This window comes from Panthera leo, chromosome A3, assembly GCF_018350215.1.
Source record: "Panthera leo isolate Ple1 chromosome A3, P.leo_Ple1_pat1.1, whole genome shotgun sequence".
In the NCBI taxonomy this organism is placed as follows: Eukaryota; Metazoa; Chordata; class Mammalia; order Carnivora; family Felidae; genus Panthera; species Panthera leo.
The window spans coordinates 123728066-123753022 of record NC_056681.1 but is presented as its reverse complement, the minus strand read 5'-3'; the positions used below and the strand labels follow the sequence as shown (position 1 = coordinate 123753022).

At 38.2% G+C, this 24957-nt stretch overlaps 2 protein-coding genes across 3 annotated transcripts in view; one reads left to right on the top strand and one right to left on the bottom strand.

Moving 5' to 3' along the window:
* Positions 1 to 17755, bottom strand: part of LDAH (lipid droplet associated hydrolase) — a 111067-nt gene extending 93312 nt beyond the window's left edge. The window contains exons 1-2 of the mRNA XM_042933592.1: positions 17685 to 17755; positions 3743 to 3898 (exon numbers count right to left, since the gene is read on the bottom strand). Of these exons, the coding sequence (XP_042789526.1) occupies positions 3743 to 3896 (154 nt within the window). The 5' untranslated portion in view covers positions 3897 to 3898; positions 17685 to 17755. The remainder of the gene's footprint in view (positions 1 to 3742; positions 3899 to 17684) is intronic.
* Positions 17756 to 17793: 38 nt separating this feature from the next.
* LOC122216577 overlaps positions 17794 to 24957 on the top strand; it is a 126285-nt gene continuing 119121 nt past the window's right edge. The window contains exon 1 of one of the 2 annotated variants that reach the window (XR_006200977.1): positions 17794 to 17831. Coding sequence is in view for 1 of the 2 variants with exons in the window: in XM_042933589.1 (XP_042789523.1) it covers positions 19247 to 19268 (22 nt within the window). In the remaining variant the exon portion in view is untranslated. Of the gene's footprint in view, positions 17832 to 19172; positions 19269 to 24957 lie in introns of those variants that run through there. The other variant, XM_042933589.1, reaches the window with a different exon arrangement.

The following is a 24957-nucleotide window of genomic DNA, read 5'->3' as shown; positions in this document are numbered from 1 at the left end:
CCTTCCCTTTCTATTTTTTGGAATAGCTTGAGAAGGATAGGTATTATCTCTGCTTTAAACGTCTGGTAGAACTCCCCTGGGAAGCCATCTGGTCCTGGACTCTTATTTGTTGGGAGATTTTTGATGATTCATTCAATTTCTTCGCTGGTTATGGGTCTGTTCAAGCTTTCTATTTCCTCCTGATTGAGTTTTGGAAGAGTGTGGGTGTTTAGGAATTTGTCCATTTCTTCCAGGTTGTCCAGTTTGTTGGCATATAATTTTTCATAGTATTCCCTGATAATTGCTTGTATCTCGGAGGGATTGGTTGTAATAATTCCATTTTCATTCATGGTTTTATCTATTTGGGTCATCTCCCTTTTCTTTTTGAGAAGCCTGGCTAGAGGTTTATCAATTTTATTTTTTCAAAAAACCAACTCTTGGTTTTGTTGATCTGCTCTACAGTTTTTTTAGATTCTATATTGTTTATTTCTGCTCTGATCTTTATTATTTCTCTTCTTCTGCTGGGTTTAGGCTGCCTTTGCTGTTCTGCTTCTATTTCCTTTAGGTGTGCTGTTAGATTTTGTATTTGGGATTTTTCTTGTTTCTTGAGATAGGCCTGGATGGCAATGTATTTTCCTCTCAGGACTGCCTTCGCTGCATCCCAAAGCATTTGGATTGTTGTATTTTCATTTTTGTTTGTTTCCATACATTTTTTAATTTCTTCTCTAATTGCCTGGTTGACCCACTCATTCTTTAGTAGGGTGTTCTTTAACCTCCATGCTTTTGGAGGTTTTCCAGACTTTTTCCTGTGGTTGATTTCAAGCTTCATAGCATTGTGGTCTGAAAGTATGCATGGTATAATTTCAATTCTTGTATACTTATGAAGGGCTGTTTTGTGACCCAGTATGTGATCTATCTTGGAGAATGTTCCATGTGCACTCGAGAAAAAAGTATATTCTGTTGCTTTGGGATGCAGAGTTCTAAATATATCTGTCAAGTCCATCTGATCCAATGTATCATTCAGGGCCCTTGTTTCTTTATTGACCGTGTGTCTAGATGATCTATCCATTTCTGTAAGTGGAGTGTTAAACTCCCCTGCAATTACCACATTCTTATCAATAAGGTTGCTTATGTTTGTGAGTAATTGTTTTATATATTTGGGGGCTCCAGTATTCGACGCATAGACATTTATAATTGTTAGCTCTTCCTGATGGATAGACCCTGTGATTATTATATAATGCCCTATTTCATCTCTTGTTACAGCCTTTAATTTAAAGTCTAGTTTGTCTGATATAAGTATGGCTACTCCAGCTTTCTTTTGACTTCCAGTGGCATGATAAATAGTTCTCCATCGCCTCACTCTCAATCTGAAGGTGTCCTCAGGTCTAAAATGAGTCTCTTGTAGATAGCAAATAGATGGGTCTTGTTTTTTTATCCATTCTGATACCCTATGTCTTTTGGTTGGCACATTTAGTCCATTTATATTCAGTGTTATTATGGAAAGATATGGGTTTAGAGTCATTGTGATGTCCGTAGGTTTCATGCTTGTAGCGATGTCTCTGGTACTTTGTCTCACAGGATCCCCCTTAGGATCTCTTGTAGGGCTGGTTTAGTGGTGACGAATTCCTTCAGTTTTTGTTTGGGAAGACCTTTATCTCTCCTTCTATTCTAAATGACAGACTTGCTGGATAAAGGATTCTCGGCTGCATATTTTTTCTGTTCATCACATTGAAGATCTCCTGCCATTCCTTTCTGGCCTGCCAAGTTTCAAAAGAGAGATCAGTCACGAGTCTTATAGGTCTCCCTTTATATGTTAGAGCACGTTTATCTCTAGCTTCTTTCAGAATTTTCTCTTTATCCTTGTATTTTGCCAGTTTCACTATGATATGTTGTGCAGAAGATCAATTCAAGTTATGTCTGAAGGGAGTTCTCTGTGCCTCTTGGATTTCAATGCCTTTTTCCTTCCCCAGATATGGGAAGTTCTCAGCTATAATTTCTTCAAGTACCCCTTCAGCACCTTTCCCTCTCTCTTCCTCCTCTGGAATACCAATTATGCGTATATTGTTTCTCTTTAGTGCATCACTTAGTTCTCTAATTTCCCCTCATACTCCTGGATTTTTTTATCTCTCTTTTTCTCAGCTTCTTCTTTGTCCATAATTTTATCTTCTAGTTCACCTATTCTCTCCTCTGCCTCTTCAATCCGAGCTGTAGTTGTTTCCATTTTATTTTGCAGTTCATTGATAGCATTTTTTAGCTCCTCCTGGCTGTTCCTTAATCCCTTGATCTCTGTAGCAAGAGATTCTCTGCTCTCCTTTATACTGTTTTCAAGCCCAGCGATTCATTTTATGACTATTATTCTAAATTCACTCTCTGTTATCTTGTTTAAATCATTTTTTATCAGTTCATTAGCTGTTGTTATTTCCTGGACGTTTTTCTGAGGGGAATTCTTCCGTTTCATTTTGGATAGTCGCTGGAGTAGTGCAGGACTGTGGGGTACTTCCCCTGTGCTGTCTTGAATAACTTGCGTTGGTGGGCGGGCCGCAGTCAGACTTGATGTCTGCCCCCAGCCCACCGCTGGGGCCACAGTCAGACTGGTGTGTGCCTTTTCTTTCCCCCTCCTAGGAGCGGGATTCACTGTGGGGTCGCGTGGCCCGTCTGGGCTACTTGCACACTGCCAGGCTTGTGGTGCTAGGGATCTGGCATATTAGCTGGGGTGGATCGGCAAGGTTCACAGGGGCGGGAGGGGCAGGCTCAGCTTGCTTTTCTTTCAGATATCCGCTTCGGGAGGGGCCCTGCGGCACCGGGAGGGAGTCAGATCCGCCGGAGGGATGGATCCACGGAAGCACAGCGTTGGGTGTTTGCGCGGTGCAAGCAAGTTCCCCGGCAGGAACCGGTTCCCTTTGGGATTTTGGCTGGGGGATGGGTGAGGGAGATGATGCTGGTGAGCGCCTTTGTTCCCCACCAAGCTGAGCTCTGTCGTCCGGGGCTCACCAACTCTCCCTCCCGTTGTCCTCCAGCCCTCCCGTTCTCTGAGCAAAGCTGTTAGCTTATAACCTTCCAGATGTAAAGTCCTGCTTGCTGTCGAAACACACTCCGTCCGGCCCCTCCGCTTTTGCCAGCCAGAATTGGGGGCTCTGCTTGGCTGGCGGGCCGCCCCTCTGCCCCAGCTCTGTCCGCCAGTCCGTGGAGCGCGCACCGCCTCTCCGCCCTTCATACCCTCTTCCGTGGGCCTCTCGTCTGCGCTTGGCTCCAGAGACTCCGTTCTGCTAGTCTTCTGGCGGTTTTCTGGGTTATTTAGGCAGGTGTAGGTGGAATCTTAGTGATCAGCAGGACGCGTAGTGAGCCCACCGTCCTCCTACGCTGCCATCTTTCCAGGATCCTCTTTTTTTACTCTTAAAAACTGAGAATAAACTGAAGGTTGATGTGGCGTGGGAGGGAGGGGAAAGTGGGTGATGGGCACTGAGGAGGGCACTTGTTGGGATGAGCACTGGGTGTGGTATGGAAACCAATTTGATAAATTTCATATTAAAAACAATAAAAATAAAATGCATATGTAATACACAACATAATATACATAATATAAATGCACTGAAGAAAAACAAAAAGCCCAGCCACTAAAGTACTAAGCGTGGTTGTTATTAATAGTTTGAGTGATTTTATTTCTTTCCACAAAGCTTTTTATATTTATCAAATTCTCTTTAAAATCTGAAAAAGTTGTAGAAGTATCTGTATAAAGACTCCTCATCCAGATTTTTAAACTTACCTGTAATAATAAAAATAAGCAGCTTAGGCCTGTTGGCTCTCTGCTCATTGAAGAGGTTAGTCCAGGGCCCACATTTTAGAACCTGGGTTTCAACCCCGCAACATAAAATGAATTCCTCATGCACAGGAACTTCCTCCTTGATACTGGAGTCCATTTCTAAATGAGAGGAGAAAAACAATAAAATGAGTTGCTAAAATGTAAAACCTTGGGCCAAAGACAATATTCAAGAATTTTTTAAAAAAGGCAAATTTCAATAAACACAAGCATATATGTTAGGTATATGACCACTCATCTATTCTGGATTATAGGATCACACACACACAAAATTAAAACAAACCACAAGAGTAAGGAGAAACAGAGAGACACATCTTCAGTGAAGTAAAAGATTTCACAGGAGTATGAATCAGGATCAGATTAGCCAGAGATCCTACTAAACATCCTATAACACCTAGGATAACACTCACAACAAAAAAATTATCTAGCCCAAAAGTCAACAGCGCCAAGATTGAAAAACCAAACCAAACAAAACAAAACCCTACTCTAATACTAGGTGCCTATAGAGTACAGTTTGTCCAGCATTTGGTTGGCTGCAAAGTGTTTCTTCTTCCTCTAGCTCTCTATTCTGGCAGCAGCAGCAATGTAGCAAGAGTCCCAGATAGTACCTCAGACCAGGTGGCTGCTCCCTGCACCCTCTCCTCAGCTCACATGCACACTGAAGAGCCAGCCACCTGACCTCTGTCACACACAGTAGGCTGGAAGTGCCTTGCCCAATAGAGCTCTGGGTTGCTTAAAAAAAAAAGGAAGCTTCTTCAACTCCCTATTCCAGCAGTACCCAAAGCAGTGTCCCAACTTGCTCTGTACCTGCCTATCAGCCTCAACTCACTTGGAGTTGCTCCTGTGGCCCTCCATGCAGGCACCACACGCTCCAGACCTCACACCTACACCAGCACCCTGGTTCACTCTGCACACCCTCCCACCAGTCTTGGTTCACTGGTCCTGACATGGCAACTGTGGATCAGCTTTGGCGCAGGCAACCACCAACTTTCTCTACCACACACTGGGCTGCAACCACACCTTTTAAATAAGATCTAAACCCACGTTCCCAGTTTGTCTCTTCTTGGGTACTTTCCCTCATCCCTAGGGGATCTTTAGAGTTTTCTTTATACAGTAACTTTATAGTTTCTCTTCTTCCACAGCTTAATAATTCCTTATATTAAATTAACCATGTGAGTTACTGTGTGGCTTCTGTCTCTTGAATGGATCTAGATTGATACATCCTGCATTGTCTATCCAGATTTTTTTCTTCAAATCTTTCCCATCTTAGACGTAGCTCAAATCCTACCTCCTACTTGAGGTCTTCCCTGAACACCTCAAATAAACTCTAAACTCACAGCACCTTTCTTTAACATAAGTCAACGGTGGTAAAGGTAACCAGGTAAACTTCACCTGGTAATCTATGCACTTGTTATTCATGTCATGCCATACTCTCACAGCACAACAGTCAACAAACTCACTACCGGCACCACCCAAACCTCCCCAGATTGACAGCCACCTTAGGTTAAGGTAAGGATTGGACACAGGAAGGAAGAAAACATTAACATACACCCCAATCTCCATGTGTAACCCAAAGTCTAAAACTTTCCCAAATAAAACGACTTAGAAAATAAAAAAAATTCTTACTCAAAAAGTGGGGACTCCTCTTCACTCAAAATAAATTGACTAAATAAATGAAAGTATCATCTCACATTTTCTTAAGGATCGATCTTTAGTTCACTAACACATGTCACTGTACTCCAATCTCTGAAACTGTCACAAAACAGAGTATATTTATAAAGCTCTTATGACATTTATAAAATGTTGGAAACAATGAGATTTAACTGTTCTATACTGCATTAAATTAGAGCACCATCCGAGAAGACACTGGATAAACTGCATACTTGCACTAGAAGAGAATCCAAAGTTATTAACTATATTCTATTCATAAATACTTAACTTTAAACAAATGACATGTTGGGAGTTTGATTAGCCACAAAATTAATGAGAATTCAAATAGATAAGAAATTCAAATACAGTCTATAAAATCTGGAAAACAAAAAATTAATTACACCTCTAAAATACCTCAAATAAAATACAACTAAGAGACCTGGAGTAAACCTATGTATTACAGAGCATCTTTTTTTTTTTTTTAATTTTTTAATGTTTTTATTTATTAAAAAATTTTTTTAATCTTTATTTATTTTTGAGAGAGAGAGACAGACAGAATGTGAGCAGGGGAGGGGCAGAGAGAGAGGGAGACACAGAATCTGAAGCAGGCTCCAGGCTCTGAGCTGTCAGCACAGAGCCCGACACGGGGCTTGAACTCACAGTCCGCGAGATCATGACCTGAGCTGAAGTCGGACGCTCAACCGACTGAGCCACCCAGGCGCCCCAACAGAGCATCTTTTAATTTTACTCACACTTATGTTTCTGATTCCCACATAGCCAAAAATAATAATAATAATAATAATAATAGTAGTAATAAAAAATAAATAAATAAATGAAAAGCAAAGGAAACCTTAACAGTAAGAAATTTCAAGTTCTTCCTTACCTAAGAATCCAAGGTGATTTGGTCTGCAAACAAGTGTCCAATTAAGAAGGGACAATGTGTTCTAAGTATATAATAGTAGAGGCTGATGGCCCTACCTACACACACAGCCTATAAGCAATCTTAAATGAAATCAGCTTTGATAACCAGCAAGACTTAGGGTGGATAAAAACCAAGTGTGAATACAATTTGTGTCACTTAGGTAAGCTTTACTTACCTAAATATAGGTGTTCATCTGTTTTTATTAATGGGTTTAATTTTATTTAGAAAAAAAATTTCCAATTAAATCTTACACAAACCTAGACAATATATAAAACAGAAAAGCAGCATTTGATCAGTATAAATTTTACAGTTCAAATTTATACTATTTATTTATTATAAAGTCAGCCGGTGAGACAGTGAGGCTACATTAATGAACAAAAATATTTGCAAGTGGAGTTATAAATGAGTCTCATTTAGCTTTAGCATCCAAATCCAAATAACATTTGCATTTCATTTTGGCTACTCAATAAGAATTCTGCTTTATTCATGCATGTAAGAACTGCAAATGATAAAAGTATTTTTAAAAAACCTGTGTCATACAAAACAAAACACAATAAGGTATCACCTCACACCTGTCAAAATGGCTAAAATTAACAACACAGAAAACAAAAGATGTTGGGGAGGATGCAGAGAAAGAAGAACCCTCTTACGATCTTGGTGGGAATGCAAACTGGTACATCTACTCTGGAAACAGTATGGAGGTTCCTCAAAAAATTAAAAGTAGAGGGGTGCCTGGGTGGCTCAGTGGGTTGAGCATCCGACTTTGGCCTAGGTCATGATCTCATGGTTTGTGAGTTCAAGCCCCACAGCAGGCTCTGTGCTGACAGCTCAGAGCCTGGAGCCTGCTTCGGATTCTGTGTCTTCCTCTCTCTTTCCCTCTCCCCTGCTCTCACTCTGTCTCTCTCTCTCAAAAATGAATAAACATTAAAAAAAAAATTAAAAGTAGAACTACCCTATGATCTAGCAATCGCATTACTAGGCATTTACCCAAAGGATACAAAATACTGATTTGAAGGGGCACATCCGCCCCAATGTTTATAGCTCCATTATCAACAGTAGCCAAATAATGGAAAGAGCCCAAATGTCCATCAGCTGATGAATGGATAAAGAAGTTGTACTATATGTATATAATGGAATATTACTTAGCCATAAAAAAGAATGAAATCTTGCCATTTCCAATGACATGGATGGAGCTATAGGATATGCTAAGCAAAATAAGAGAAAGACAAATACTATGATTTCACTCATATGTGGAAAATGAAACTTAGAAAATGAAACGGATGACAGGGGAAAAAGAGGCAAATCATAAAACAGACTCTTAACTATAGAGAATAAACTGAAAGTTGATGGAGGGAGCTGGGTGGGGGATGGGCCAAATGAGAGATGGGTATCAAGGAGGGTACTTGCTGTGACAAGCACAACCAAATTTGTGTTGCAATGTCCAGATAGTCTTCAATTAAAGTACACTAACTTTGAAACAGAGGTAGTAAGATGATTTTCTTTCAGAGTTAAAACACTAGGGCTGTGTTAATGTCCCACAACTACACAGAGCAGAGCATATACTTTGCATGTACCTGAGCCCTGACTGACAGTTAATTAATGATGTTTCTGGGCACTAGTACTAAAACTACTTGTAGAATATTTAGTGACTAAACAAGTGAAAATTGAATTTTTTAAGTCCCAGTGATGAGATATAAAATTTGTAATTGTTTTCAAAACACAACAAAAGAAGTACAAATATGTACAAAAACAGCAGCAGAAGCTTTATTTAAAGTTCTGTTAAGTTTTTAGTTACTCTATTAATGAACGTTAACATACTGGAGAGCTCTATGAATCTGGTGAGTCTGGGGGTTGTTTTAAAATTAGTTTAAAACGTACATTAGAATTAAGTTCAATCCCATGTTAGCAAGGAAAGCCTTGTGTTGAAACCATATGAAAAGCTAGAGAAAAAACAGTACTGGAAAAAAAAATCTGTTAGAAAAATCAGTAACCAATAAAAGAACTGCTCAAGAATGTGTAATAAAAGAGGAAATAGAGAATATAATTAATATAAATATAAGAAGAAAGCAGAGAAGTAATACAGACCAAGTGTAACAAATAAAAAAAAAACCAGTAAAACTACTTAAGCCCAAATATAACAGTAATAAATTAAGTGTAAATAGACCAATTACATTAATTAGATAAAGGCAAAGATGATCAGATTGGATAAAAATAAAACAAGTAATTGTGTGCTACTTATAAATAATACACATTAAGAATAAGGATACATAATGTATAAAAGTAAAAGGATGGAAACAATAAACCATGGAAATACTAATCAAAGAAGAGATGGTATAGTTATACTGAAGTCAGATTCAAAAAGTAAACTTTAAAGTAAGAAGCACATGAAACATAAACAGGAACATTTCAAAAAGTCAATCCACCAGGAGACCATAACAATTCTAAATAAGTATGTACATAATATTTTAGCCTCCAGAGATAAATTAAAAATTAGCAAATGTAAAGGGAGAAATAGATTGGACCACAATCGTGGTAGAGGATTCTGACATACCTCAATATCTGAAATAATAAACAAAGAAAAAAGCCAATAAAAATATAGAAAACTTAATTACATAATATTTATATTAACATAATTAACACAATCAGCATGTGTAGAATTCTGTACCACATAATTGCAAAATGCACATCCTTTTCAAGTGCACATGAACATTTACCAAAACTGACCATATACTGAACCATACAGCAAGTCTCAATAAATTTCCAAAAAAATGAAATAATAGAGTATGTTCTCTAACCACAGTGGAAATTAGATAAAAATAACAAAAATAATAAGAAAATCCCCCAATTTTTGGAAATTAAACAATAAATGTCCAAATAACTGATGAATAGGGGAAGAATTCACAATGTAATTGAAAACTAAGTAATAATGAAATGAATAATGAAAATAAGAAATTTCAAAGTATGGGATGCAGATAAAGGTATGACTGCAGGAGAATTTAAAGTCTTAAAATGCTTTCTAAAATATTAGGGAAAAAGGGCTGGACATTAAAGATGTAACTATTTATCTTAAGGAGTTAGGAAAAATAAATGAATCCAAATAAAGAAAAATAGAAAAAAGAAAATAATAAAGAATAGAAGTTAATGGAATAGGAAAAAAGTTTACATTTCAGAGGATTAACAAAGCCAAAAGGTTAGCCTTTCAAAAGAGTTATAAATAAATAAGCCCCTGAGAAGACTCATAAAGAAAAAGGGCACAAATAACCAATAAGATGGGAAAAGAGGCTATCACTCTAGGTTCTATGGACATTAAAAATATAATGGAGTTATATCATCAAAATGATAAAGAATATCATGAAGAATTTTATGCCAATACATTTGATATGGGCAAATTCCAATACAGACAAACATAAAAAGGCTAGAAGACTCTTAATAGTCCAATAGCTAGTAAAGACACTGAGTCCATAATTCCTGGGCCAGATGAGAGTCAATGCTTAGGGAAGAAATAACACCAATCTAACAGAGTTGCCCGGAAAACAGAAAAAGAGAGATCACTTCCTAACTCATTTTATGAGCCCAGCATATCTTGGTATCAATACCTGACATTATAAGAAAGAAAAGTTACAGGCCAACCTCGCTCATGAACATAGATGCAAAAACTCTATTCAAAATATTAGCAGACCAAATCCAGTGATTCATACCATGGCCATACATGACAATCAGATAGTGTATATATCAGAAATGTGAGGCTGTTTAAACATTCAAAATTTAGTCAATTTACTGCATTAACAGAATAAAGGAGAAAAGCCATATAACCATCTCAACCAATACAGAAAATACACTTGATAAAATCCAATAAAGAATCATGAAAAAACTCTTTAGAAAAAAAAGAAAAAAAGGGATCTCCCTTGATGAAATATAAGTATCTATAAAAGAAACCTACAGCAAACATTTTATTAAGGGTGCAATGCTGAAAACCAACCCTACCCCCACCTCCGACCCGGAAGTTTGAGATCAAGACAAATCTGCTATCAACACTTCTATTCTGTGTTGTACTTGAGGTCCTAGCCAATACAATAAGACACAGAAAAGAAATAAAAGTATGTGAATTGGATAAAAAGAAAGCAAGCTGTCATTATTCACAAACAAGATCACATATATTTTATGAGTGTTCCAGTTACTCTTGCTACATAACATATTACCCCAAAATTTAGTGGCTTAAAGCAACCATTTTACTATATTCATGGATTCTTTGGGTCAGGAATTGACAAATGGCACAGCAGGAGAATAGCCTATCTCTAATCCATAATGTTGGGGACCTTTGCTGAGAAGACTCAACAGCCGGGTGTGTGATATGTACACTGGGGGCAGGAGATGCCATCTGGAAGTATCTCCATTTACATGTCTGATGACAGATGCTGCTGTCAGATAGGTTTTGGCCAGGAACACCTGCACTGGACAACTCTATGTGGTCTTTCCACATGGACTATTTTGGGCTTGTTCAGAACATAATGGCTGAGTTTCAACAGCAATTGTCTCAAGAGGACCAAATTAAAACAGTAACCTTTTAAGACCTAGCCTCACAAGTCACATGGCATCAGTGGCATGTTAGCCACAGCCTACCCATATTCAAAGAGAGGAAAAATGAACCTCTCTCAAAATGAAGCATGTCAAAGTCATTGCAAGAAGAATATGCGGTATGGGAGTTATTGTGGCCAACTTTGGAAAACACAACCTACCAAAATAAGTTAAACAAAGATACATAAATTTCAGTTCTGCAGAACTTTTCAAGTTACACTAATAAGAATTTTTGACCCTTTAAGAGAGGGACAGAATATACATACAACCTTCTAAGAGCTGATTTGACCAATTTTGTCAATGGTGATTGTATTAACTTTTCCCTTTAACATCTCACTCTCTTTTTCTGAACAGTTTGGGAAGGTGTTGAAGGCACAGGAAGTCTGATGGTTTTTAAAATGGGGAAGGATTTGATTAATGTAGTTCTTTTAAAAAGACTGTGAAAGACGGGGAAAAAAAAAAAAAAAAAAACCCCAGAAGAATACACTAAAGCTTGGATACTATCAAAATAACCTAAGCAGGAAATGAGGCTGGGAATAAAGGAGTTGAATGAGAGACTAGAGTCTTAGTAATTTACTGATTCTGTATGACAAGCCAGGGAAGGGTGAGTGCAAAGATGACTTAGATTCTGACGCTAAAGATGAGGAGAATGAAAGCACTAGTCCACACAAAGGGGAAATACTGGGGAAAGGAAGTTAGTTGGAGGAAAGGAAGCTGATTCAGTTATGAACACAGCAAGTGTCGCAAGACAATAAGCGACAATACCAGAAGAAAGTGGGACCCACAGAGCTAAAGCTCCAGAAAGGTCACAGTAGAGAGATGATTTGCCCAGCTCCTTCTTTTTTTTTTTTTTTTTTAAATTTATTTTTTTATTTATTTTTTTTTTTTCAACGTTTATTTATTTTTGGGACAGAGAGAGACAGAGCATGAACGGGGGAGGGACAGAGAGAGAGGGAGACACAGAATCGGAAACAGGCTCCAGGCTCTGAGCCATCAGCCCAGAGCCTGACGCGGGGCTCGAACTCACGGACCGTGAGATCGTGACCTGGCTGAAGTCGGACGCTTAACCGACTGCGCCACCCAGGCGCCCCTGCCCAGCTCCTTCTTAAAGAGCTCCTTTGTCTTGGCTTCTATGATACCTCCCCATCGTCACTGAGAACCTTTTCCTCCTCCATTGACTGTACCCAAAGGTTCTGCCCCAGGCCCTCATCCCTTTGAGTGCTAACTACTGAGCATTTTCATCTGGGTGCCTCACTGATGCACCAAACTTTTATAAGTGTCAAAAATTAAAATCATCTTGTTTCAAAAATAAACTCTACAGATCCCATCCTAGATCCTGACTTTGTTGTTATAGAGAGTACCATTATTCACCCAGTCACCTAACTCAAAAGATTCTTTGACAGCTCCTGCTGCAATTTTGGGGGAGGGGAATTTCCCTAAGCAAGAAAAAAAAAAAAAAAAAAAAAAGCCAGCTAAAAAATGAAAAGAACAATTAGAAACAGGCATGAACTAAGAAGATATGTAAAGTCATATAAGCCACAGGGGAATGTTTCCAGAAAGTTAGAAGCTGGTAATGAATTTTTAAAAACATACAAATGTCAAAGAGCAAAAGAAGTGAGGCAATAGTAAGAACTCACATTTTAAGAGTACTTTCTATAAACCAGGCACTGTGCTAAACACTTTATACATATTGTCATCACTTAACCCTCACAACAAATCTTATGAGATGGGTACTACTGTTTCCTCCCTCTACCCCAACAAAACATGTGAGAAGAAAATTGACTGAAAGATACTAAGGAATTTGCATAAGGTCACACAACCCGTAAACTGGACTGTGGTAGAGTCAGAATTTGAACCCAGATGTCTGAATGACTCCAGAGGTCATGTTCTTTGTTTGAGAAATTTTACACACACACGCACAATTTCATTTGAATGTATAAATGAGATATAATATATACTGGGATTTTTAAAAAATGGTCAATTACTTTTTAATCTTTTATATGCCTCATTTCTACCTCTCCTTTTCACGTCCATGCATATTACTCCTAAACTCAAGTTACTAACTCAGTATAAGGTCTTCCATATCTTTCTATAATCACATACACATATACATAAACATTTATATGAATTTTGATAAATATGAATTGTCAGTATTTGGTAAGTAGGAGCATATTATACACACTCCGATGTATTTTACTTTCATAATAACACACAAAAATCCTGCTAAGTCAAATAGTGTAACTCCAATTCATTATTTTCAATGGTTCTATAATATGGATACACTATAATTCATGTGACCATTTCCCTGCTGACAGGCGCTCCACTGACTCCCAGTATTTTGAGACAATGTTGCCATAAGTACTCTTAAATCCCCATGTTCTTACATATATCCATATACACCAGTTCTTTTGTTTCTAATGGCCAGATTCCCAAGTGTGGAATTCCTGGGTTGAATTTTAATAGGTATTGCCAGATGGCTTTCCAAAAGGGTGTAAGAATCACATTTCATCCAGCAATCTAGGAAGGTATCTTTCCCTCTATAATCCTATCATCAGTAAGAGTTACCATTATTTTTAATTCTTTTAAGTCTTCGCGTATAAAACATCGCACTCTTTAGTTTGCATTTCTCTGGCTGCTAGTGCATTTGAACATCTTCTCATGTTTGCTGGGCTTTTGGACTTTGTTTTCTATGAACTGTCTATTCATATTCTTTGCCAACATTCCAAATGGGTTATCTTTTTATTATTGACTTGCAAGAGAATTTTGTATATTCCTGACCCTTGGCCCTTTTCTGGATTCCTATATTTTACATACAGCTTCTTAGATGTTTATTTTCATTTTTGTTATTCTAGTTTTTACATTTAAAGTGTTAATCCACCTGTATAAGTATCTGCTTTGTTTTCTTTAAGATAATACCATTTAATAAAGAAAACATCTTTTCCTCCACTGAATTAAAATACAATCTTTTTCACATAATAAATTTTCATATTTACTGGGACAGAGTTTCTTAACTACAGAAATACAAAGCACCTTATAGTCAAACTTCAGAAAACCAAAATAAGGGAAAAAAATCTTTAAAGGAGCCACAGAGAAATGACAATAGTATCTATAAGGGAACAGTAATTAGAATGTCAGATTTCTCATTAGATATCAAGGAGGCCAGGAAAATGTGGCACAACATTTTTCAAGTGCTGAAGGAAAAAGACTATCAACTACAAATCCCGTATCAAGAAAAACGACCTCTCAAGAATGAAGGGGAAATAAAGATATTCTCAAATGAAGAAAAACTAAAGGAATTTGTCCCTTACAGACCTATCCTTAGGAAGTTCTCCAAACAGAAAGAAGTAAGTGAATAAGGTTTAACTTCAGAGGAGGACGAACAATGGAATGATTAAAAGCAATGGCGAATATAAGGGACTATCCTTCTCCTTATGAAGCTCTTCAATCATATTTGATGCTTGAACCAAAAGTTCATAGCATTATTTGATGTGGTGCTCAATGTATATAGAGGAAATAGGACAATTACATATGAAATGTGGAAAGGGTAGGGGCGCCTGGGTGACTCAGTCAGTTAAGCGGCCGGCTTCAGCTCAGGTCATGATCTCACAGTTTGAGCCCTGATTTGGGCTCTGTGCTGACAGCTCAGAGTCTGGAGCCTGCTTCAGATTCTGTGTGTGTCTCTCTCTCCACCCCTCTACTGCTCATGCGCACTCTCTCTCTTTCTCTCTCAAAAGTAAACATTAAAAAAAATTTTAAAGTTGAACGTACAGAAAAATGAATGGAATAAAGAGCAGTTTTTTGAAAAAGATCAATAAAATCAATAAAACTCCACTAAGATGAAAAGAGAGAAGACACAAATTACTAATATTAGGAATGAAATAGGGGTTTATCACTAAAGACTGTAGAGTACTAGTGGGTTGATAAAAGACAAAACCAGACAAAGACAGCACAAAAAAAGAAAGAAAACTACATACCAATGCCTGTCATATCTATACCTTAATAAAATATTAGCAAAAAGAATCCAGCAATGTATAAAAATTATTATATGCTATGATCAAGTGGGATCTATTTCAGGTACATTTAACATTAAGAAATCAATGTAATCCTCCATATCAAGATGGTAAAGAAGAAAAATCATATCATACATATTAACTAAATACACACCATGTGACCTAGCACAATTGCATTCTTGGGCATTTATCCCAGAGAAATAAAAACATGTTCACACAAAACCTTCAAACAAAGGTTCATACTAGTCGTAACTGTAATAGTTCACAACTGGATACCACCCATATGTCTTTCAACAAGTGAATGGTTAAACAAACTATGGTAAATCATACCATAGAATACTACTCAGCAATAAAAAGAAACAAACTATTGATACACTCGACAACTTGAATGGATCTCAAAGGAATTAATGCGAAGTAATCTCAAGAAGTTATACACTGTATGGTTGTGTTTATACTACATTCTTGAAACAGACAAAATTAAAGAGTTGGAGAACAGACTAGTGGTTTCCAGGGGTTAAGGACTGAGGTAGGATGAGAAGGTTGTGGCTATAAAGAAAATGGTGGTTATATGAAGCTATATACACACACAAATGAGTGCTTATGGAATGGGTGAAACCTCAATAAATTCTGTAGATACATTAATGTCAATTTTCTGGTTTAAAAAATTATACTATAGTTATACAAGATGCTACCATTGGGGAACATTAGTTGAATGGCACATGGGGACCTCCTTATACATTTTTTTTGCAACTTCCTGTCAATATATAATTTATGTCAGAATAAGAAAGTTTTTGAAACTACACATGTATTTATTTAATTGCAATTGGTATAAGTGGAATTAAAGAGAAAAACCAGGAATCTTACCACACAGTCACATGTAAGCTTCAAAACATACAGCTGCAAGTCAACACATAATAGATGCATAAACAGAACCTTTTTTAGTCTGCTTACTATTAAATTTATATTCATTTCATCTTTCTCCAAATAACATATTAGAGGAAGTCATCATTTTCTATATTGACTTGATGATAATCTCACCAGTCGCAACAAAACCACCTTCTTTGTAATTCTTTTCATTTGTGCAGTACATTCTCGTCCTCTGACTTTAACAATGCCTGCACGACAGGACGTACAACTGATGTTATGTTATTTGTCCAAGGTTACGGGGCTTTTAAATGGCAAAATCAATTCTATAGTCTTCTGACTCCTATTCCAGTATTTTCCAGTCACATAGCACTCTGAAATTTTATGTAGTACTATAGAATCTGAATAAATAGCACAGTATTGTAGGAGAAAGTCAGAGAAGGAATGGGCATGATGCACATTATACCAAAATCCTGCAGGCGTTCACCTTTAGGTGGAAAAATGGGGGATGGGGGGAACCAAAAGAGACTTTCCTATTTATCATTTTAGAAAGAAGCTTAAAAAAAAAAAAAAAAACTTCATGAATAAAGATTTCAGAGATTTCCCCTAAGTTTTCTGGGTTTCTTTTTGTTATGTCTATCTCTTTCATCACAGGGATTTGCTCTTGGAACAAAAGTGGCTAAGAACTACGGGTTCAGATATAGACTATGAACTCTTCCAGTGTTTGGCATACAAGACACAAAGCAGGTGCTCTGTTACTACTTGTGAGAGGAGAAATGAATTTGTGAATCAAAGAATACATGTCTCATCTTGCCTTGTGTGAAAAAATAAAAAAACTCAAGGGTAAGAATTTACAGTTAAGGCCTTAGGGTGAAGAGCGATTATAAAGCAGTGTGAGCACAAGATGCCTGCTGCAAAGAACATCTAGAGAGCTGTGAAGTGGGTGTGGGTATGGGTGTGTCATTCGGTAACAGTGGACGATTATGGAGTGTTTATTGTGTGTAAAACACTGTTCTAAGTGCCACAAGAATTATCTTGTTTGATAAAACAATCTTAACCAATGGATACCAATGTATCCCATTTTACAGATGAGAAAAATTGAGGCACAGTCTCCTTATTTAAAATACCATGATGCAGGGCAAGCAGTTGAGGCAACTGAAAGCCCCAACGGTTTCCCCAACATGCTACATTCTAAGTTCAAAGGAAGGAGCTCGGTTCTGACGTCGGTGCCACAGAAAAATATTTGAGCAACTAAGACTGAACATCAAACATGTGGTAGGGAAGTGTCAAGTTCAGAGACTGGCCCACGAGTCAATACTCAAGGGTACCTGGTGTAACAAATTTGTTAGAGGATGGGGGGAGGAAGCTGATCCGACGGAGAAAACTGAGGTCAAACCAAAACAGCCTTTAATGACCCCTCCGATGGATAAGTGGGACGCTCGAGGGAAGACAGTGACTAGTCCAGGCCTAGTTAGAGGCTTAGAACTCTTAGAATTTCCTAGAGGTGCAAGAACTCTGATCTTTGTGGAGTCTCCGGCCCAGACTGGCCCCTGCTAGTCACTTCTTCCCGGCCAACTGCCCAATGTCCAAGCCCCTACTCCCAAAAGGGCCGCCATAAACGTCCCGCAGGCAGGCTGCAGTTAGTACAAATGGCTCCTTACCGCGCCCATAGGAGCGACTGCTGGGACAGCATCAGAGTGGATCCGAACCTCGAGCGGTCGCAGCAGTCATTTACGCCCTGCGGGCCGTCTGGCCCAGGGCAACACAGGCTCTACGAGAAACCACACAGAGGAAGGTCTCTGGCTCCCCTGTGCCTGCTTGCCTGTCGGTTCTCGCGCAAAATCGTCCCCCCACGGCAATGCCTCACCTGTCAGCCTAGAAAACAGCGGGCTCTATCGCAACGATGCTGCTTAGGCGGCACTCGGAGCGGAAGTCCCGTCTACCCTTACGTCATAGCGCGGCGCCGGGCACGGCTGCGGAGAGGCGGTCCTTTGAAGACGCGCGACGTTCTCAGGTTTGCGAGGCTCTTGAGCGTGGGTTGTGGCGTGTGTTCCTGTTCAGCGAGAGCGTCGGGAGGGTGTAGCTGTTCTGGACCTTTGTCTTCCTTTTCATTTGAATGTTATCCTCCTCTTATTGCAGTCAATCTCGTTTGCTTCTTCCCTTACCGCGTTGTCCTCCCTTCCTCCGTTAATGGTTTCGTCTCTTTCTTTCCCTTACCCATATGCATAGGAAAGTTGATTCTCAGTGGACCTTGTTTGTTAGCATTAAGAGGGCCAGCCTCTGCTACTGCACACTTTAGAAAAATGTGGAAAATGTCGAATCCAGAGATATTTCGAACTTAACGTACCCAAGCTCCGTGAAGACAGTTACGCTGATCTTGTGAACTGTTGCATTCTCAGTACCCAGCGCATAGTAGCTGATCCGTGTTCATCTGTCCAAAAATGCAGTAGTGAATGTGACGTCGTTTTATAGCCAGAGAGGGAAGCAGACAAGTAGGCTGGCAAACCAGTAATCTTACCCACAGTTAGGAAAGAAGCTTTGATTCTTTTGTATTCAACATCAGTATCCATCAGTGATAGGACCACCATCCAATGGGTTGTTAGCAGCGGACTGGTACCTCTTATGCATTACTTCTCCATTTTTCAGTTTTACTTCCTTAATAACAATAGTTAATGATTTTAGAAAAAGCCTCTCACTTCCTAAGAGGTTTTTTTTTTTTTTTAATGAATTAACTCATTTTTAATCCTCCCAACAGCCCAATGAGGTCAGTATTAACATGTGACCATAGAATCTGGCAACACAAATACACAAACTAAATGAGTGATTACATTGCAATGGCATTACATGATATGTTCAAGGTATTTTTTCTCATCACTAATGCACAACTCTGTGTGCATTTCAATGAACATGATTAACTAATGCAGCCTTTCTTTGAATCCTTGTGAATACATTTGTGGTGCTTTGCTCAAGTGATTTATGTCTCTGATTTCATTAAATAAGCCTATGCCAGAAAACCTAACCAAGAGAGTTCAATCACTTAAAAACAAAGATCTCTTTCCAGACTGATGGCCACTCTATGATTATCTCCATTTTTATCTGCACAATAAAGTAAGGCACAGAAAATTAACTTGTCCAACCTCACTTGGCAGAGCTGGATTCTACAACTCTATATGGTACCTCATGCTTGGATGAGTTCCCACTCCCTCTGCTATTGTTGAAGCACTTACTCTTCTATACCTGATTACTTGAAGCAGCCTCATTGTTTTCCACGTCTTCTTGCTGTTTCTGGAATGCTCATGCTGTCTTCATTAAAGCTTTCATTTGTTTTGTGCACACTCTTCCCTCTGTCCAGTATGCTCTTCTTCCTCCATTCCCTAATCCCTCCACCACCACCACCCCAACTGCAACATATGCAAGATTCACTTTGGAATGGCATTCCCTGGTGCCCCAGGTATGGTGAGGTCCCTCCTTTTTAGTCCTATATCACCATTTATATTCTGTTAGGTTGCTTATTTGTCTTCAGCATTAGACTGTGAGGTCCTGGAGGACAAGTACCCCTTCCTTCTTTTATCTTTGTATTCTCTAGGTCTAGAATAGGGTATGAGACATGGTGAGCATTCTGTAAAGCTGTGTTCAAACGATTCTGCTCAAGTAGTGGAGTGGAGTGTGCTGTGAGGCTTATAGGATCCATTTGGCATTTATTCCAGGTAAACTTGCATTGTGGAATTTTTATGTGAGTATCTTTTTCCACACTGGTTTCCAGGTCTAATTAAGAAAGAGACTTCCTTGCAAATTATGCTCCATACAGTCCTTGTATAAAGACTGTGTTAATATTCTTATGCATGTATTAATTTATTTGAAGGTCTGGGTATTTTGAAATCAAATAATCTTTTCTAGTTTTATCCTCCATCAATGCTTATGAAATTTAGTGTGCATAAGAGTCATCTAGAGAGTTTGTTGAAACAGGGATTCTTACTTAGTAGGTCTTTAGTGGGGCCTAGAATTTGCATTTCAAACAAATTCAGAGATAATGCTGCTGCTACTGCTATTTCTCAGGTCATACTCTTTTCATGGCTCTGCATTACATGGTAGTCATAGAGAAATGCTTGGTGGGAAGACAATCGTCTTGATGTATAGTAATTTGTACCTAAGAATATGTATAATTGTCATCACTTCTAGCATTTACAACAGATGATCCACAAAATATTTTTGTGAAATGGATTTGCACTGCAGCATTCATTTATTTATTCTTTAAAAAAAAAATATATATATATAATATATATTGCCTGCTGTGTGCTAGGTATTGTTTCAGATGCTAGGGACAAGAGAGAAAGATCTTTGCTTTCTTTTTTGTTGTTTGTTTGTTTGTTTGTTTAGTTAGTTATTTAGTTAGTTGTTTTTAATTTACCTCCAAGTTAGTTAGCATATAGTGCAATAATGTTTTCAGGAGTAGATTCCAGTGATTCATCCCTTATGTATAACACCCAGTGCTCATCCCAACAAGTGTCCTCCTTAATGCCCCTTGCCCATTTAGCCCATGCCCCCACCCACAACCCCTCCAGCAACCCTCAGTTTGTTCTCTGTATTTAAGAGTCTCTTATGTTTTGTCCCCCTCCCTGTTTTATGTTCTTTTTACTTCCCTTCCCCTTATGTCCATCTGTTTTGTATCTTAAATTCCTCATATGAGTGAAGTCATATGATACTTGTCTTTCCCTGACTGATTTATTTTGCTTAGCAGCGTACCCTCTAGTTCCATCCATGTTGTTGCAAATGGCAAGATTTCATTCTTTTTGATTGCTGAGTAACGCTCTATTGTATGTATGTATATGTACATATATATGTATATATATATATATACACACACACCATATGTGTGTGTGTGTGTGTGTGTATATATATATATATATGTATATATATATATATATATATACACACATACACATATGGTGTCCATATACATATACATACATATGAATGGATAAAGATGTGGTGTGTATATATACATATACATATACATATACATATACATATACATATATATACATACATATACATATATATACCACATATACATATATACATATGGTGTATATGTGTATATATGGTATATATATGTATATATATGTATATGCCATGTATACATATATATGTATATATATACATATACACATCATATATATATATATATATATATATATATATATATATATATACATACACACACACACACACACACATATATACATGTATATATACACACACCACATCTTCTTTACCCATTCATTCGTCGATGGACTTTGGCTATTATTGATAGTGCTACTATAAACATTGGGTGCGTGTACCCCTTCGAAACAGCACACTTGTATCCCTTGGATATATACCAGGTAGGGCAATTGCTAGGTTGTAGGGTACTTCTATTGTTAACTTTTTGATGAGCTTCCATATTGTTTTCCAGAGTGGCTGCACCAGCTTGCATTCCCACCAACAATGCAAAAGAGATCCTCTTTCTCTGCATCCTCGCCAACATCTGTTGCTGCGTGTTGTTAATTTTAGCCATTCTGACTGGTGTGAGGTGGTATCTCATTGTGGTTTTGATTTGTATTTCTCTGAAGATGAGTGACATTGAGCATTTTTTCATGTGTCTGTTAGTCATCTGGATGTCTTCTTTGGAAAAGTGTATAATCATATCTTTTGCCCATTTCTTCACTGGATTATTTTTTTGGGGGTGTTCAGTTTGATAAGTTCTTTATAGATTTTGGATATTAACCCTTTTTCTGATATGTCATTTGTAAATATCTTCTCTGAGAAGGATCTTTGCTTTCTTGAAGGACATCAGATAATTGAGAAAGTAAGAAAGAAGAAAGTAACAAAAGAAAATTAAAGGACAATGTGAAAGAGAGTGGCTAAATTAGGTTGGGCAGCCAGGCAAGTATCTGAACTGACCTAAATGGTAAGAAATCAGCCAGAAGATCTAGTGGAAGATAATTCTTACATTCATTCTCATTCCCTGTATGTATTTTATTTATTTAAAAAAAATTTAATTCCAGTGTAGTTAACACACAGTGTTATATTAGTTCCAGGTGTACAATACAGTGTTTCACCAGTTCCATACATTACTCAGTGCTCGTCATGGTAAGTGTACCCTTAATCCCCTTCACCAATTTTACCTACCTCCCCTCTGGTAACCATCAGTTTGTTCTCCATAGTTAAGAGTCTGTTTTTTGGATTGTCTCTTTTATTTATTTTTTCCTTTGTTCATTTGTTTCTTAAATTCCACTTATGAGTGAAATCATACGGTATTTGTCTTTCTCTGACTGGTTTAATTTGCTTAGCATTGTACTCTAGATCCATCCATGTCGTTGCAAATGGTAAGATTTCATTCTTTGTCATTGCTAAATAATATTCCATTGAATGTATATGCCACCACTTCTTTATCCATTGATGGATACATGGGCCACTTCCCTAATGTGGCTATTGTAAATAGTGCAGTGATAAACATAGGGGTGCATATATTCCTTTGAATTGGTGTTTTTATTCTTTGGGTAAATACCCAGTAGTGCAATTCCTGGATCATATAGTAGGTATATTTTTAATTTTTTGAGAAACCTCTATACTGTCCTTTAATATTAGCTGCCTCATATCTTAGAGCACTATCCTTCATCCGCTGCTCTATATAAATGCTTCCCTCCTCCCCCACAGCTTTAAATACCATTTATAGACAATTCTCAAAGTCACATCGGCAGCCTAAACTGCTCCCATAGGTTCCAGGCTTATAGATCAGATGGCCTCCCTAACATCTCCACTTGAAAGCCAAATAGGCATCTCAAAGTTAACATATCCCACACAGAATTATTGATTTCCAACTCTAAGGGCAAGAATGCATTCATATCTCAGTACAAAGTTGAAACAGGACCTGAAAAAGAAAAACAAACAGTTGGGAACTGAGGTAGAATTCTCTCCTGACTTCACTTCTCTCTGGACATCTGTTTTGTCATCATTCTTCAATCCCTAGGCTACCTGAAAGTATATGGCTGTTCATGGCTCATGCAATCTGTGTTTAGATGAGGAGTCATTAGTGCTGTTCAAATAGTTTCTACTTCCTACCTTCTAGGCATTTGCTAGGAATGCACTTCCTTTATACTTGGGAGGAGAGTGAGAGGAGGAGAGAGACCAAGAGGATGTGAGCAGTTCTGTCCAATGAGTTGTGAGGAAAAATGTTATGTCACTTCCAGGCTGAGCAGTTGATTCCTTGTGTGAGATCCTTCAAAGTTTCAGCTTTTTCTTTGGCACAGTGATGACAACATTCAAGATGGTGTCTGTCCCAACAGGCTGTATCCTTGAGTAGCTGCTGTTGCATAAAGCCTTCTGATCATCCTGGGATGAAAACATAGAAGAAAGAAATCCACCTCTGTGTTAATTTTGGTGTGGTTATGGTAGTACATTGTAGGCTGTGCAGACTGACACACAGGGACAGCCACACAGGGAGGCTCTTTCTTCTCACTCTCTTGATTTTAATTCCAAATACTCAGGGGGAGAATTTCAGATTGGCTCAGCTTGGATCTGTTTTTTAGCAGTCGTCCAATCATCAGTGACATGGGCTAGGGGTCATATTGTACCTTATACAGAGGGGCCCTCTGCTCCAGTGAAGGGGATCATAGGGAGTAGGCAAACATTCCACAAGAGTGTTTACTGTAAACACACATGGCTATAAAATTAGACAATTGTACACTGATTTAACAACAGTATATGAAATTGAAAAATTTTAACCTTTTACATGAAAATTTTAGACTCTCATTACTCAATGTTTATTGACCACCTATTACATTCCAAACTCTTCCAGGCACTGAGGACACAGAGGCAATCCAAAGAGAAAACACTTGGTCTCACAGAAACACAATAAACAAATGAAATGCATTAATGTCTGATGATGGGGAGCTAAAAGGGTAAGAATCAAGAGTAAGGAGTGCATTAGTTACCTATTATTGCTTAACAAATTACCCAAAACATAGCAGCTTAAAACAGCAGGCATTTATTATCTCACATAATTTATTATCTCCTGAGGCTCAGGAATCTAGGAGTAGCCTAGATGCGAGGATCTAGCTCAAAGTTGTTCATGAGGTTGCAGCCAAGCTCATTGGTCAGAAACGCAGACATCTCAAAGATCCCCTGGGGCTGGAGAATCTACAGCTGAGCTCAGTCATGTGATTGTTGGCCAGTCACTGGCTGACTGGCTATTGGCCAGTGGCTGACCTACTCTAGCTCACAGTTCCTCACTGGCTATTGGCCAGTGGCTGACCTACTCTAGAGACATCCAGGGACTCATTTATAAGAGCATTCAGGAATGGACTCCACATTTTATTGATGTAGCAATGTCCACAAAAAGATGCGATGCAAGGTTTTCTGATTATTTAACTTCATGACTGAGTGGCAAGGAATCATTTATGGAAAGAAACCTTTAAAATGTAAATTGAGGCTTATGTCGAATAGGCTAATTATGGAACTCTAAGGAATGTAAATGACCAAAAGAAGAGACAGAGACTTTTGTCATCTAATATTTATTGAACATTTATTACATGCCAAGTTTTGTGCCAAACACTTTATATAGTTCTAGAAGGGGAAGAGAAATTTGAAGTCAGAGTTCAGGATGATGGTCTCAGATAATGGTCTTCTTTTTGCCCTATCCATTCAAATTCATGTCTGAGTCCTAGAGAGAGAAGGATTATAGCAGGAAGCAGACAGAAGTAATTTTCCCACAAAATCTATGAGAGATTTTGGGATCCTAAAGTAGTTCCCCTCAGGAACTACCATGACTAAATATGATACCAAGGAAATATGTCTCTTGTTGAGCACAGAAATGTCTGCACGGTGTCCAAGGACATGAAATGATTTCAGGGGACTGTCAACCATATGCAGCCCTTACAAGGAAGAAAGTGCAGTGGAGGTAGCGTCAGAGCCTCTTGGCATTTCATGGGCGATGTTGCTGATGAGAAAGAGAGGAAAATGGCTGCATTTCTGATATGGCCCAGATCAGCTATGTGGGGACACTTGAAGATAACTCCTAGAAACTGCCACAGTTGTTGAGGACCCTTTCATGGAAGTAAGAGAGTAGTTGGGGACACTGCAGAAGGGATGGAGAGCCC